Below are 16,671 nucleotides of genomic sequence, written 5' to 3'. Positions count from 1 at the left end.
TTCTAGGATTTAAGAGTAAATTAGAGGCACATCTCCCTGGAGAAGCATACAGTGATATGGGGACTAAAACTATGCCAGAGTACACCTGGCGGGGCCTCCGCGTGTGCGGATCACCGGACTTGATGGACCCAGGGTCTGATCCGGAGATGGCAATTCTTATGTTCTTATATTTATGAAAAGCTGAATAAGAACTACATTTTCTTAAGTTTAACGGTAGATCATTCCACAAAGCAGTAAAGAGAAAAGGAACAGAATGAGAGATTTAATTTAATTTAATTTAATTCAATTCTTATATACCGCTAATAACCGTGAGGTTTCTAAGCGGTTTACAAAAATGATGCATTAAAAGATACAATAAATAAATATAAGATAGGTACTTGGAAATTCCCTAACTGTCCCAAAGGCTCACAATCTAACTAAAGTACCTGAAGAAACAATTTATGAAAAGTAAAGATAAAAATATAAAGACAGAGGTAGAGATAGAGATAGAAATGAATATTCCAACAAGATGGCGGCCAGTTAGGTCATCTTCTGTGCTGTCTCCCTTAGATGAGACCCTTAGATGGAAAAGCTATTCCTCACTGTGAAAGAAGATATCAAAACATTACGATTGACTACGTCAAACGCAACCGATAGATCAAACTGCATAGCTTTTTTTTTTTAAACAATATGCTCTGTACCTTAGAAATAATTGACAGATGGTCTCTGTACTATAAGTAGGCCTAAAGCCATGCTAAAAAAGGTATAATATAGAAAATGTATCTAAAAACTCAGATAATTGTTTAGAAACTATCGATTCCAAAGTTTTGTCAATATTGGAATGTTAGCTGTTGGTCGAACGCTTGCTGGCGCTGTCTCCTATTCCCCCCTTTATCTTCCTGTTTCTCATATGTTAGTATGTCTTGTTAATGTTGACTTGTATTATTAATTTGTAAAATCCTCTTTTTTTTCAATAAACTGTACATAACATAACATAACATAACATAAAAGCCCTCTTTTATACCGCATAACAGTAAAGATCCTAATGGTTTTAAAAAAGTAAGGAGACATTTTGTGGAGTGTCCATATTCGTTAATCTGGTGGGGTCGGTGCATTGCTAAGGTGATGGAGGTCAGCTGTGGGGAGATTGATATTCGGCTAGCCGGGGTGAGAGTGGCACACTGTGAGCGTCGACAGAGAAGGTGGCCTGCAAGGGCATCCTACTTGCTGGCGCTCCTGTTTAAAGTCGCGGAGACCAACGACGATGGAGCCAGGAGACAGGGATTCCGGAAGCTCCCTACTGATGCAGCATACAGCTAGCGAATCAGCCCCGCAAGAGGCGGCTGACTGAAAAGTCCGTCTTCTCTCCTCGACCTGCTGCCTTCGGCCGTTGGGCCCTGCCTGCCTCTGTGAACTTCTTCAGTTATCCTGCCTTCGGCTGCTCCTGGACCTGGGCAGTGGTGCCTTCCCTTGCCATCCTGATTGCAGAAGTTGTCCTGCTGTGGAGACCAAGCTGCCTTAATGACAGATTTTAAATTCCTCCCCTTTAATTTTCTTTTTTATTATACTTGTTTTTGTTATTATTTATTGATTGATCTGTCCAGTTAACGAGAAAATCTTTTTAATCTTTTTAATATTTATCTACTTATTTTTCCCTACGCTCCGATTCTCTTTCTGCTCTTATTCTCCTCTCTTTCAATTTGAACTGAGGATTGTCTGCTCTTTTTTCTCTTATTTGTACAAAGTTCTCATTATTATTATTATTTAATATAATTCAGAATGTAAACTACTGAGGTCCGTAATATAATGATGCAGTATAACAAGTGATAGGGGGTAGCCAAGATGGTGGCGGTGTGTGAGCTGTGAGTGAAATGCAGTTAAGAGCCGACAACTGCTGGAGTTCCTCATTACCTGGCTATTGCAGATAATTTTTCCAGTGCTTCCCGCCATGCCACATACGAAGAGGAAGGGGGTGATTAGAGCTGCATCCTCGCCGGCACTAACGTCCACCCCAGCCCAGCAGACTGTCGATCGCTTCTTCCCAGCTCTATTGACGATGACGTAAGCAATTGGAGGTTGGGACATCCCGGCGTTGGACATAGGCATGGGAGAGCCTATTGCCCTTTCGGGCCTTGAAACATCTCTCTTACCTCCGCCCTCCCTTAACCCTCCGTGTCCAGCTGTAACTGGGGCTTTGGAGCAAGAGAGCCATGATCCAGGAAGTGGATATACGGGGTCTCCCAGCAAGGGCACAGCGTCAACAGAAGAACAGCTGATGGTTACAACCAAGAGAACTGAGGAAGTATCAGCTCCCATGGAGGCGTCCCTGAATGATATCTAGCGGCTGCTACAATGAATGGAGACTAAAATGACTAAGACCGCAGAGGAGGTAACTAATATTACAACCAAACTCGATACTTTAACTAAGACTGTGGATTTAATGAAAACGGAGTTTACAGACCAAGCCAGGCAAACACAAGAAGAGATAACACATTTACAACAGTTTGAAGCAGCTACAATTAAGGTTAATACCTTGATCCATAGGAAACTTGATCAGATAGAAAATTATAATCGTTGGCTAAATCTTCATTTCCTGAATTTTCCTTTGGCTCCAGGTGTTTTACCTATTGATTATCTTAAGAGGTATCTATCTGAGAATTTAAAAATTTTCCTTAATAATATTCCTCCAATTAATAAACTATATTACCTGCCAAATAGAAAGGATGTACAAAAGGATTTAGGGAAAAAGAATGGTCAAAGGACTCAGATTGATTTTGATAATGTGTCTTTACTTGAACAAACTTTAACAGCTGACACAGAAAGAGCTACTCTTTTGGTGTCCTTTGTTTTTGAACAAGACGCCAATATGATTTTGAAACTATACTTTAAGAACTCTCAGAAATTATTTGGAGGTCAGAAAGTATGGATATATCCTGATGTTTCTAAAGCTACTCAGGAACGAAGAAAGGATTTCCTCTCTCAGCGTCAAGAGACAATTAAATGAGGTGCTACATTTCTTCTTGCTTATCCCTGTAAGTGCCTGGTCAGGTACTTGGGTGTCAAATATACATTTTATTCTCCAGAGCACTTGAGGCAGTTTCTAGATATTAAGAAAATCATCAAGGAATGAATGGAAAAGGGATTTATTGAATTAGTCGTTGAATTAGCCTAAAGAAACCTGACGGCAACTTCATTGACTCGGACGCGGACAAAGCAGAACTACTCAATAACTACTTCTGCTCAGTCTTCACCTGCGAAGCGCCAGGATCCGGACCTCAGCCACAGACAAAAAGGTGCTCGGAGGACCCATTCCGGGACTTTGCATTTACCGCGGGCAATGCCTACCACGAACTATCAAAGCTAAAGGTGAACAAAGCCATGGGCCCGGATAATCTACACCCCAGAGTATTTCGGGAATTGAGAGATGTTCCGGCAGAACCGTTGGCTGAGCTATTTAATCTTTCCCTAACCAAGGGAAAAGTTCCCTTGGACTGGAAAACTGCCAACGTTATTCTGCTCCACAAAAAGGGATGCAGGTCAGAGGCCAAAAATTACAGGCCAGTGAGTCTCACATCAATAGTATGTAAACTTATGGAAACGTTGATCAAAAACAGATTGGACACGATTCTGGATGACGAAGGACTAAGGGATCCCCACCAGCATGGCTTTATGAAGGGAAGGTCTTGTCAATCCAATCTGATAAACTTCTTTGACTGGGTAACAAAGAAACTTGATAAGGGAGAGTCCCTGGACATCGTGTATTTAGACTTCAGTAAGGCTTTTGATAGTGTGCCACACCGTAGGTTATTGAACAAGATGAACGCGATGGGCCTAGGAGAAACACTGACTGCATGGGTAGAAGACTGGCTTAGCGGTAGACTTCAAAGGGTAATGGTAAACGGTTTTCCCCTCAAAAACGTCAGAAGTGACCAGTGGAGTACCGCAGGGCTCGGTCTTGGGCCCGATACTATTCAATATCTTTGTAAGGGACCTGTCTCAGGGACTTCGAGGTAAAATTACATTATTCGCCGATGACGCTAAACTATGCAACATTGTGGGCAGCGCAGCAGAACCTGATAGCGCAACCATGCCCGGCACTATGGAGCAGGACCTATTTTTACTAGAGCAATGGTCCAGTACTTGGCAACTAAATTTTAATGTCAAAAAATGTAAGGTAATGCTCCTTGGTAGCAGAAATCCATGCAGAACATACACCCTGAATGGTGAAAACCTAACCAGAACTGTAGCAGAATGGGACTTGGGAGTAAGATATGAAAGCTGCGAATCAGGTGGAGAAAGCTACAGCAAAAGCTGGACAAATGCTGGGCTGCATCAGAAGGAGCTTTATCAGTCGAAAGCCTGAAGTTATACTACTGTTGTACAAATCAATGGTGAGACCTCACCTGGAGTACTGTGTTCAGTTTTGGAGGCCACATTATCAAAAGGATGTAAAGAGAATGGAGTCGATTTAGCGAATGGCCACTAGGATGGTCTCAGGACTAAAAAATCTCCCATATGAAGAACATTTGAGCAGGCTGCGCTTATATTCTCTCGAAGAGCGCAGAGAAAGGGGGGACATGATAGAAACATTCAAATACATCATGGGCTGCATTGATGTGGAGGAAGAAATCTTTTGTCTTACGGGTCCCACGGCGACAAGAGGGCATCCGCTAAAACTCAGGGGGGGAAGATTTCATGGAGACACCAGGAAGTATTTCTTCACCGAAAGGGTAATTGATCGATGGAATGGACCTCCACGTCAGGTAGTCGAGGCCAGTACCACACTCGACTTCAAGGGACGATGGGACGGACAGGTGGGGGTCGCTCCAGAGGAATGCTTAAAAGATGGATTCTCGAAGGAGGGAGGGTTCTTGAGTGGGCAGACTTGTTGGGCCGTTGGCCCTTTTCTGCCGTCATACTCTATGTTTCTATGTTACTAAGCTTTACTGCAAATGATATGTAATTAATTTCTCCCTTAATATGTTTGACTACTCTTATTGAAATTGTGGTCTAAGAAAAGGGGATTAAGATTTGGTTATATTGTAAGAATTTTTTCTTTTGAAATATTTTCCTTCTTTGTATTTCATGTAGCAAGATGTTCTTGTGAATTTTATTTGAAAATTATAAATAAATAAAGAAAAAAAGCCAAACAAACAAATGATAATAGACGTAAACATTCAAGATGGATAAAGTCAATTACCTAAGAATTTAGTGAACAAATAGGTTTTTAAGTTTTTCCTGAAATGTGGGTAAGACCCAGAAGTGGAAATCAAGGAATTTAAAGCTTTATCCCAGAAGGCTGCTTGCTACGCTAAAAGACGTTGGTGGTATTTCTTATATTTACATCCTGTGACTGAGGGAATAAGAAGAATGTAACTGCAAGTCTTGAACGCTTTACACTGACAAAAGTAAAAGAGTCTACTAGATAGGTAGGAATGAGACCGAATTGTAATTTATAACAGAAGCAACTGAACTTAAACATCACCCGAGCCTCCACCGGGCAACCAATGCAGCTCACGAAATAAATGGAGTCATGTAATCACGCTTTTGTAATCCAAAGATCAAGCGTCCAGCTGCATTCTGAACTATACGTATTCTCGGAAAATTTCTTTGGAGTACCAGCCAGGTAAACCGTGTTACAATAATCTAATTCACTCAAAGTCAGGGATTGAACAAGCAATCTGAATGATGAAGCGCCAAAATATGATCTTACGGGATGCAGTTTCCATAAAGTATGGACACATTTGCGCACCAGGGCGTCTATCTGATTTTTCATTGTTAAATTGCAATCCAGAATAATAATAATAACTTTATTCTTCTATACCGCCACAATCTTGCGACTTCTAGGCGGTTTACAGTCAAGAGTGCTGGACATTCAGCGAAATACAATAAGTAGATATTCAGAGGAAATACAGAGATCAGAGACCTCAGGAGGCAATAGTATAGAAATACAATTTAATACCTAAGATTTTAATAATGATACACCGCTTAGAAGTCCGATAGGCGGTATAACTAACCATAAACTTGAAACTTGCCCCCTGTTTTACTAAGGAGGGCTAAGCGTTTTAGCGCGCGCTCAGTGCCCGCTAAATCTACGTGCGTGCTGACGCGTCCATAGACTAACGCGCACACGTTAGCATTGAGCGCGTGGTTAGCGCGCACTAAAAAGCATAGCACACCTTAGTAAAAGGAGCCCTAGGTCTAAAAAAATGATTCATGAAAGAGGTTATCCATCAACCCTGCTCCAGCTGCTGGATAAGAATCCAAGAGAGGAAGAACAGCTCAGTTTATTTAATAGCATGTACAATCTTATTAGAAACAAGAAACTGGAAGAGATATAATCGGCTGAATTGTTTACTATACTTAATTATCTATATTATTGAAATTAAATTTGTACGTCTTTTATTAATTAGGGGGAGGAGGGGGGTGAAAATGATTGAGTTTTTTAAAAATTATTTGTGTATTTAAAGTGCGTTCTGTGTAGCGTTTATGTGTAAATTGATTGTATGGCACTGTTAACATTTGAAAATTAATAAAGATTAAAAAAAAAAAAAAAAGAAACAAGGAAAAAAAAAAGATATTTATCTCTGGAATTGAGTCATTACTGTCTAAATGTCAAGAAATTGAAAATGAAACCGTATCTTTAATTGAGAATAGTGACCAAATAGTCCTAATTTTATCTAAAAAGAAATTGGCTAAGAGGTCTACTTTACTTGCCTGAGAATGCTGTTCAGTTCCTATGTGAATCGCCAGTGTGAGAGCCTCTTTTCTGCCCTAAATGATCCAAATACCTATTCTGATAGCTGTGCTGAAAATTGCTGCCGTCCAAATAAACGCTGGCTGTTTCCCAATCCACCTACAGATCACCCTGGCATTATCTGGAAATATCCAGTAGCAGTATCCAAATAGTGCAGCTGAATTATCGGTTCTGCAAACTGCACAGGTCCTTCTGAATATCAACTCCATAGATTAATAATACAATGACATAATTTATTTAACGCCTTTTCATGAAGGTAGTCATTCAAAGCGGTTTACAATACATTGACTAGTAATCTGGTACTCTTAGTAATAATAATAATAACAGTTTATATACCACAATACCGTGAAGTTCTATGCGGTTTACAAAAGATTACAAGAGGTACAAAATGAGAGAACTTAAGAGAAAAGAGAGTGAGAATAGGTTAAGAAAACCGTTATTGAGAGAGGTGTGCAGGTCAGTTGTCTAGGTACTTCAGGAATAGGTCTTTTCCCTCTGTCTCAACAGGCTCACAATCTCCCTGTGGTACCTGGGGCAACGGAGGGTTAAGCGGCTTGTCCAGAGTCACAGGGAACTGGCTGGGATTGAACTCACAACCTCAGGGTGCTGAGACAGCAACTCTAACCGCTAGATCACCAACAAAGCTAATGCCAGGATTCTAGAGATGTTCAATATTGGCCCAGATTCACTAAAGATAGCGACTCAATCGCTTTTGGCCGATTTTCAAACAACGATTGATTCACTATTGATGTCTATCTCCTGGAAGCAGGAGATGTTCAATATTGGCCCAGATTCACTAAAGATAGCGACTCAATCGCTGTTGGACGATTTTCAAACAACGATTGATTCACTATTGATGTCTATCTCCTGGAAGCGGAAGGGAGATGTTCAATATTGGCCCAGATTCACTAAAGATAGCGACTCAATCGCTTTTGGCCGATTTTCAAACAACGATTGATTCACTATTGATGTCTATCTCCTGGAAGCAGAAGGAGATGTTCAATATTGGCCCAGATTCACTAAAGATAGCGACTCAATCGCTTTTGGCCGATTTTCAAACAACGATTGATTCACTATTGATGTCTATCTCCTGGAAGCAGAAGGAGATGTTCAATATTGGCCCAGATTCACTAAAGATAGCGACTCGATCGCTGTTGGCCGATTTTCAAACAGCGATTGATTCACTATTGATGTCTATCTCCTAGAAGCGGAAGGGAGATGTTCAATATTGGCCCTGATTCACTAAAGATAGCGACTCAATCGCTGTTGGCCGATTTTCAAACAACGATTGATTCACTATTGATGTCTATCTCCTGGAAGCGGAAGGGAGATGTTCAATATTGGCCCTGATTCACTAAAGATAGCGACTCAATCGCTGTTGGCCGATTTTCAAACAACGATTGATTCACTATTGATGTCTATCTCCTGGAAGCGGAAGGGAGATGTTCAATATTGGCCCTGATTCACTAAAGATAGCGACTCAATCGCTGTTGGCCGATTTTCAAACAACGATTGATTCACTATTGATGTCTATCTCCTGGAAGCGGAAGGGAGATGTTCAATATTGGCCCAGATTCACTAAAGATAGCGACTCAATCGCTTTTGGCCGATTTTCAAACAACGATTGATTCACTATTGATGTCTATCTCCTGGAAGCAGAAGGAGATGTTCAATATTGGCCCAGATTCACTAAAGATAGCGACTAAATCGCTGTTGGCCGATTTTCAAACAGCGATTGATTCACTATTGATGTCTATCTTCTGGAAGCGGAAGGGAGATAGATGTTCAATATTGGCTCTATACTGGGCCTGATTCTATTAAAAAAAACGGTGCCCAGCAAAGCATAACAACTAGGCACCAGTTGGCATGGTTGTCAATCAACCGTTAGGCATCATTTATACAATCGTGCCTAGTGGCACCAAACTCAACGTAGGCATCGTAATGTTAGATGCCAGTTTATTAGGCCAGAGTTTTCTTTGCCTAATTTGCTGAAGCCTAACACAGATGCCTACCGATATCTAAGTTATACCATGCCTATTCTCCGCCCCCTAATCACGCCTACTTTAAGGGTAGACACCTCAATTTAGGCATTGGTTTCTTTGCAGAACTTTAATTGATCGGTTTTTAATTGTTTTTTTTTTTTAATTGGCTTTTAAGGGTGTTTTCAATTATCACATCATTTAGGCCAATTACAAAAAATTAACTTCCGTGCGAAAACTGGCTAGGTGGCACTTCTAGAATCAAGTCCATTATGTTTCTGTCTTTTATCTTTTGTTAATAATCTGTCTTCCTCTTTTCTCTCTCTCTTTCTCCCTTTCGCTTTCATTGTTTTCTGCCCTTTTATTGCTTCTTTGCTCCGTCTCCTTTGTTCTTTGGCTTTCTTTTTCTCAAAGTATCCAGCTGTTTCTTCCCTCTCTTTGTTCATCGACTATCCCTTTTTCAAATTTGTCTGTCCCTTATTTTGCACTTTCTCTCAACCTTAGAAGAAGACATGGTATAACCTGCACCGAGAGGTACTTACAACCTCTCCTTAAGAACATAAGAAGTTGCCTCCACTGGGTCAGACCAGAGGTCCATCGCGCCCAGCGGTCCGCTCCCGTGGCAGCCCATCAGGTCTATGACCTGTGAAGTGGTTTCTGAGCATTACTATAACCTACCTTTACTTCTATCTGTACCCTTCAACCCCCCTTATCCTTTAGGAACCTATCTAAACCTTCCTTGAACTCCTGTAATGTACTCTGGCCTATCACAGCCTCCGGAAGCACGTTCCATACGTCCACCACCCTTTGGGTAAAAAAGAACTTCCTAGCATTTGTTCTAAACCTGTCCCCTTTCAACTTCTCCGAGTGACTCCTTGTACTTGTGGTTCCCCACAGCCTGAAGAATATGTCCCTGTCTACCTTCTCTATGCCCTTCAGGATTTTGAAGGTTTCTATCATGTCTCCTCTAAGTCTCCGCTTTTCCAGGGGCCGTCTGCGCTGCTGGCCCGATGCTCTTCTCCAACAAGGTATTTATGGTCGCGGTCAGCAGGGATCGGTTGGGAGGGAAGGATGGAGGGTCAGCGGGGGTTCGGCAGCGAGTGCTCAAGGGTTCTGCTGCATGAGAGATGGGAGGGAAGGATGGAAGCTGGGCAAAGGATTCTGCTGCACAGGGGGATGGGAGGGAAAGGAGGAATAGAAAGATGCTACAGAGGGAAGGCACAAGGGGATGGGTGAGAGGGGAGGAAAGATGTTGCACATGTGGGGGAAAGCAAAGAGGAAGAATTGGGGTGAAGGAGAGGAAGGGAGAGATGACCATAGACATGAAAAAAATAAGCCCTACCCTAAAATAAGACCTAGTGACTTTTTTGGGCACCAAATGAATATAAGTCAGTGTCTTATTTTAGGGGAAACATGGTAGGATTTAGTGTGCTCTAAATCAGTGTTTCTCAACTCGGTCCTGGAGTCCCCTTGCCAGTCAGGTTTTCAGGATATCCACAGTGAATACGCATGAAATAAATTTGTATATAATGGAGGCATTGTATGCAAATCAAGCTTATGCATATTCATTGTGGATATCCTGAAACCCTGACTGGCAAGGGGGTATCCAGGTCCGAGTTGAGAAGCACTGCTTTAAATGCTAAGAAGCTCATTGGAATAAAATGGGCTTCTTAGCATTTAGCATGCGATAATTGTTTGCATGCACTAAATCCATTAGCGCACCTTAGTAAAAGGAGCCTATGGTGTGTAAAAGCAAAGGGGCAAGCAAGTGGGTGGAGAGTGGGCAGAGCTCCAAGTAATATGCTCATAACTTATGGAATTATTTAAGGCATCTTGATACTGAGTTACGCCAATATAACATGGACCTTTGGGTTCCATTATAAATAGGGTCCTTTCGTGCATCCTTGGGGTGCCTAAATTGAGGTACCCAACAATAGAATTGCCCCATCATTCCCGATATCCTATGTATAATACACATATTCAGACCACAGAAGTTAGCCGGGCTGACTCCCGCTGTCAGTGCTGATCCAGGATATTCAATGCTGGGCCCTTACCAGTGACTGGTAATGAATATCGAGACTATTTTTGGATGCTAAAAACTTAGCCAGCCAAATCAATATTCAGCCCTGGCTGGCTAAGTTTATAGCGGTCAAAGATAGACCCAATTTGCTCAACAAACGTAGCTGGATAGCACTTTGAATTTCGCGGATAGCTAGTTAAGCCATGATAAAAGGAACGGGATAACTTCTTTATGAGGAAAGGCCAAAGCAGCTAGGGCTCTTCAGCTTGGAGAAGAGATGTAATTAAACTCTGGCATTCGTTGCCAGAGAATGTGGTGAAATCAGTTAGCTTAGCGGGGTTTAAAAAAGGCTTGGATAATTTCCTAAAAGAGAAGTCATTATTGAGGTGGCTTGGGGAAATCCACTGCTTATTCCTAGGATAAGCAGCATAAAATCTGTTTTTCTACTTAGGATCTAGCTAGGTACTTGGGACCTGGGTTGACCACTGTTGGAAACAGGATGCTGGGCTTGATGGACCCTCGGTCTGTCCCGGTATAGCAATTCTTATGTTCTTGTGACATAGCTGGCTATCCACTAGTTGCTAAAAGTAATATTCAGCGGCCATCTTGCACTGAGTGGTTTTGTGGTTTTTTTTTTTTGTATAATCATTTTTATTAAAGGGAAAGGTATACAAAGACTGTAAAATACAAACAAGAAAGAGCAGACCAAACGCAGGTACCCAAATCAACAAGGAATAATCCAACAAGAACAATACAATGGTCCACATCAAACCCTTTCACCAGGTTTTTGTTATTAGAAATGGAAGAAAGAGACTACTCCCCCCCCCCCGCACTCACACACAACAATCATACCACCAGGTACACCACTCGTACACACCCAACAGACATCCAACCTAACATACCCCTACAGCAGAATAGTAAAATAGCAATATATCAACAATAATAATAAGTGGTTGCTCAACCAGCATACAAAACAATGTTAGTCCAAAATACAAAGTATAAAATGCACAGCAATACATGACAATGGAGTCAAAACATAGTATAGATGTGGAGCACAAGTTGGAAGACGACGACCATACAATGCAAATAATTCCCAGGCACTAAGCAAACGCCAAAGCCTGGAGCCCCAAAGTTCTGGAAGCAAGAAGTTTGGTACGCTTGACAGGGGAGTGGATACCATCTGTATTAAGCGATCGCACACTCAGGGCTCCTTTTACGAAGCTGCGCTAGACGCTAACGCCGCCACTGAGTTGGCGTTAGTTTTTCCCGCTACCGCAGCTTCGTAAAAGGAGCCCTTAGAGTAGCCAAGCACCTCTAATGAACTTGAAATATAACAATGACATATAATAGAAAAATCAGAGGCAAAGGAGGGAGTGTCCCAGCATCAACCCCCCCCCTCCCCCTAGCAGAGCAGCACTCCCACTGACCCTCCAGCAAAGTCATGCTCTCACCGAAACTGTTCAGAAAAACACACATCCTCCACATCAGACGCCCCCCCCTGCACACCTCCTCCTTCCCTCCCTCCCTTCCTCCTAGTCCCCTAGAACCTGGGAGACAACCCATCAATAACAAAACAAACAAAGAAATAGCAGTCCCAGGTCCCGCCATAAGTAGCAAAAATGGTGCAGAATAGTATCAAAAATATCGACACACCAGCAACCTAACACGCAACAAAACAAATGGTGTACTGTAATAATCAAAGGCTACCCCTATTAAGAGAGTTCCAATGCACTACTAAGCATAGAAGTAAAATAAAGGCTTGTACCAGCTCCAGTCCTAAAGGAAATAATGAGGAGTCTGCGAGGGGCATGATCGAAACATTCAAAATACTGAAGGGAATAGACTTAGTAGAGAAAGACAGACTGTTCACCCTCTCCAAGGTAGGGAGAACGAGAGGGCACTCTCTAAAGTTGAAAGGGGATAGATTTCGTACAAACGTAAGGAAATTCTTCTTCACCCAGAAAGTGGGGGGAAACTGGAATGCTCTTCCGGAGTCTGTTATAGGGGAAAACACCCTCCAGGGATTCAAGACAAAGTTGGACAAGTTCCTTATCCAATCAGTAGCTGCGTGTCAAAGCAGCTCCTGATTGGATAAGGCCCGACTTAGTGAAGGAAGAGGGGGTCGGAGCATACTGCGAGTGATTTCCTGCACTTGCAGCGCTCCGGCTGCTCTCCTGCTGCCCTCTCCCGCTGCCCTCTTCAGGCTCCCCCATGAAAAACCGTATTCGCGGTTTTTCGATATTCGCGGGGGTTCCTGGAACGGAACCCCAGAGAATATCGGGGGAGTACTGTATATGTGACAATGTGTAAATTAAACAAAATATATGTGTGATGTAATGATACGAATTGATTTGCCATATTTATAGGCCACTTGTACCAGATGACGCTAGGTGATAATACCAAAAAAAAAAAAATCATAGCATCAAGATACAAAATATTCATATCACCTTAAAAATCACCAGTAAAATGACCTACATACACTCCATACATGTACATATATGTGATGTTTACTTTTACAATGTGCCAGACTATGCATATGGGCATTTCGCCGTGTACATATAAGCAGTGGCATGTCAGTGCGTGTTGGTATGTGGAACATGTATATGTTTTACGTGATGCATATGTTTAGAAAAAGGGTGAACATATATAAGAAAGTGACAATGTCTTCTAAGCTGCAGGAAAAGTAGCCTTATTCCGCTCTTACGCGGGTCTTTACCATGCGCTAAACCAATTTTAGTACAGCCGGAAAATGGCTGATTTTCCACTTTCTGAATTAGTGGCCATACACTAATGTTGTCATCGGCTCACGGCCGCTAACAAAAACAAACATATGAGCGCTTACCAACCCCTGTTTTGTAGTCGATAAGGGTTCACATGCCGATTAGCACAGAAATGCCCACCCTCCACCCCCCAGACTTGCCCCCTCTGTAGAAAAATAATTTTTTAGCACATGATTTGTATCTCAGGTATCCCACGGTAAACCCTTTTAAGCTGCTGCAAGCATGCAAAAGGAGCCCTAAGTGGCCATATGGGTGTCACAGAATAGATCTATCAAAGTGTTTAACAAAGCATAACAATTACGCCTTCTTATACAAAGCCATAGTAGAGGTTTCTACATCGGGCCGGCGAGGTAAATGTTCCGATGCTCATAGGAATTCCGTGAGCATCAGGGCATTTACCTCGCCGATGCAAGGTAGAAACCTCTACGGAGGCTTTGTAAAAACTAGCGTTACCGCTTGTTCAAAAGTACGGACATTTTACAATGAGCAGTAAATGTGTTTCTAGGTGAATAGGATGTGGTCCAGTGTATCAAAGTGTCAGCGTTTCACCCTGTGCACTTCTGTCGTAGTGCAAGCCTGTATGCGATGCTCCGTTCCACAGTCTTTCTATATGTCTTGCGGTGTTTGTATCTCTGTAAGTACGTATTACAACATAATACCATGAATTTCACAGTGTAATGTCTATGCCCTAATGTATGCCAGAGCACAAGTTTCTTTCATAGTAACATAGTAACATAGTAGATGACGGCAGATAAAGACCCGAATGGTCCATCCAGTCTGCCCAACCTGATTCAATTAAAAAAAAAATTGTTTTTTTTTTTTTTTTTTTTTTCTTCTTTGCTATTTCTGGGCGAGAATCCAAAGCTTTACCCGGTACTGTGCTTGGGTTCCAACTGCCGAAATCTCTGTTAAGACTTACTCCAGCCCATCTACACCCTCCCAGCCATTGAAGCCCTCCCCTGCCCATCCTCCTCCAAACGGCCATACACAGACACGATACGTATGCCACATATGCGAATGTTATACAAGTAAAACTGTGTTACCTGTGTCAGAACGTTAGCCAGTGTGTGACAATATAGTTCATGTGTTGGGCAGATTGAATAGATCTTCCAGGTATTTATTTGCCGTCATCTACTATGTTATTATTCTCCTATACTGCATATGTGTTACAATGAACTAACTTGCAAATTTTTTTTTTTTTTTCATAAACTGGACTCTGTCCTACTAGAAATGCAAAATGTCCCCCCCCAAAAACGTCCAAATTGCAAACATTTGGGCTTTTCATGTTTTTCTACACATTTGCAGAGTCCGCAAAGTAGCTCATTAATTCGGAATGTTATAAAAAGCCAACGTGCAAAAACAGTTATATCACCACCGTCTTCTTTTTTTCTTACCAGGACATTAGCAAAATTTTACGCCTCGGCTGTCAATGACGTTTCTTTGCACGGGGAGCAAACTTTCAGGAGAAAGAGTCCAAAACTTGCAGGAAATCCCATAGGTCATTGAGCACAAACCAGAGCGTGAGTGACATTTCAGACCGTCTACCCACGTCAGCATATGCATCCATATAGCGGTGCATTTCTTCCGTTGTGTGTGCCGTATTGTGAGTATATTCATGTCATGATGTGTATTTCACCATAAGTGCGTATGCCAAAATCGGCAATGTGCGCTTCACAGCACAAATATTTTCCTAGTTCTCGCCTCTAGGCAAAAGTGTTTCACAGTGAAGGTGTCACAGTGTGTGTGTATATGTGAAAATGGTTATAATTGTTTAAAAGTGTGCACATGTGTGCGTAGGCCTGTATCACTGCGTATATTCAACTGAGTGTGTGTTTGTTTCTGTCATTCTCTATAAGGTTCTTTCTGCATGTGTGCAGCTCTCTCGTGGTGGCTGCTCGTATCAGTATGTCTGCAGCTGTGCCAGGGCACATGTTTGTGAAAAGATACCCATATGTCCTCTTATGTCAAAGTTGTGTGTGCGTGCATATTAAAAGAGATCACAATTGTGTATCTGTGCATGTGGGCCAACGTGAGCTCTGGCTATGGAACTGGGATACAAGTGCCATCTCAGAAAATATTATCCAGTGCTTGCATACACACAAGACCGTGACACACACACACACACAGACATGCCAGTCTGCACACACACACACGGACAGACATGCCAGTCTACACACACACACTGACATACATGTACATAAATACATAAAGCTTTTTTTTTTCCCCAATAAACAAAAGCATGGAAAAAAATCTAGTTTGTACATCTGGACCATAGACATACATAGATGTACAAACAAAGACACAACACACATGCACACTTGTACACAGATACGTGCACGTAAAGACATACCAACATGAGTACACACAGATATACTATACTTACATATATATAAATAAATATATAGCATATATACATAGATGCACACATTAACACATACCTACAGAAACACACATAGGGCCCCTTACCTTGCTGTCATGATGGATCAGGTTGAGCTCATACTCTGGAAGGATGTCCCTGCGTTCATTCACGTCCTCCAAGGCCATCTTCACAGAAGGGTGGCAAGCCTGGCCCCCAGGCCAGCCACCACTCATGGGGAAGAGTGCCCCAATATGAAGAGCCTTCTTCCCTGTGCCAGGAGAAAGGGAGACAGTGAGGAGGAGCAGGAGGAGGGAGAGAGCCCGGGCCGAAGCAGGCATGCTGTCACGGCGGCTGAGGGGCAGCAACAGTGATGGAGACGGGGCCAGGGGAGGAATGCATCCTAGACCCATGGAGGACAGGGAGAGAAGCAAAGAGAGAGACAGCTGGCAGCGCACTGTGGAGAAGAGGCAGGCACCAGCTCCATCTTTTGTGGCTTTTCACTGCAGTGGAGAGGAGACGCGGGGAGGAGGAGGGAGAGGGAGACAGGGGGAAGAGAGAGGGAGGGGAAGAGGGGGAGAGGGATGGATGGAAGCTGATGTCACACAAGCTGCTGTGATAAAGGCTTTGCAAAGAGAATCAGAAATGAATAGGGGAGATGGATAGAGGGGAGGGGGAGAAAAAGGGGGAGGGACAGCAGGCAGCATCCACTACCCTGCAGAGAGCTGACATTTCACAACACAATCATCTCATCAAGGAAAGGAAGAAAAGGAAAGAGATAGGGAAAGAAAGAGAGAGAG

The 16,671-nt window shown here is 42.5% G+C and overlaps 1 protein-coding gene across 1 annotated transcript in view; it reads right to left on the bottom strand.

Moving 5' to 3' along the window:
* GABBR1 (gamma-aminobutyric acid type B receptor subunit 1) overlaps positions 1-16,122 on the bottom strand; it is a 169,916-nt gene extending 153,794 nt beyond the window's left edge. Inside the window, exon 1 of the mRNA XM_033915912.1 lies at positions 15,982-16,122. Coding sequence (XP_033771803.1) covers positions 15,982-16,107 — 126 coding nt within the window. The 5' untranslated portion in view covers positions 16,108-16,122. The remainder of the gene's footprint in view (positions 1-15,981) is intronic.
* Between the last annotated feature and the right edge of the window lie 549 nt (positions 16,123-16,671).

Source organism: Geotrypetes seraphini, chromosome 12 (assembly GCF_902459505.1).
Source record: "Geotrypetes seraphini chromosome 12, aGeoSer1.1, whole genome shotgun sequence".
NCBI lineage: Eukaryota > Metazoa > Chordata > Amphibia > Gymnophiona > Dermophiidae > Geotrypetes > Geotrypetes seraphini.
The sequence above is the reverse complement of the archived record's forward strand: the minus strand, read 5'-3'. Positions and strand labels throughout refer to the sequence as shown.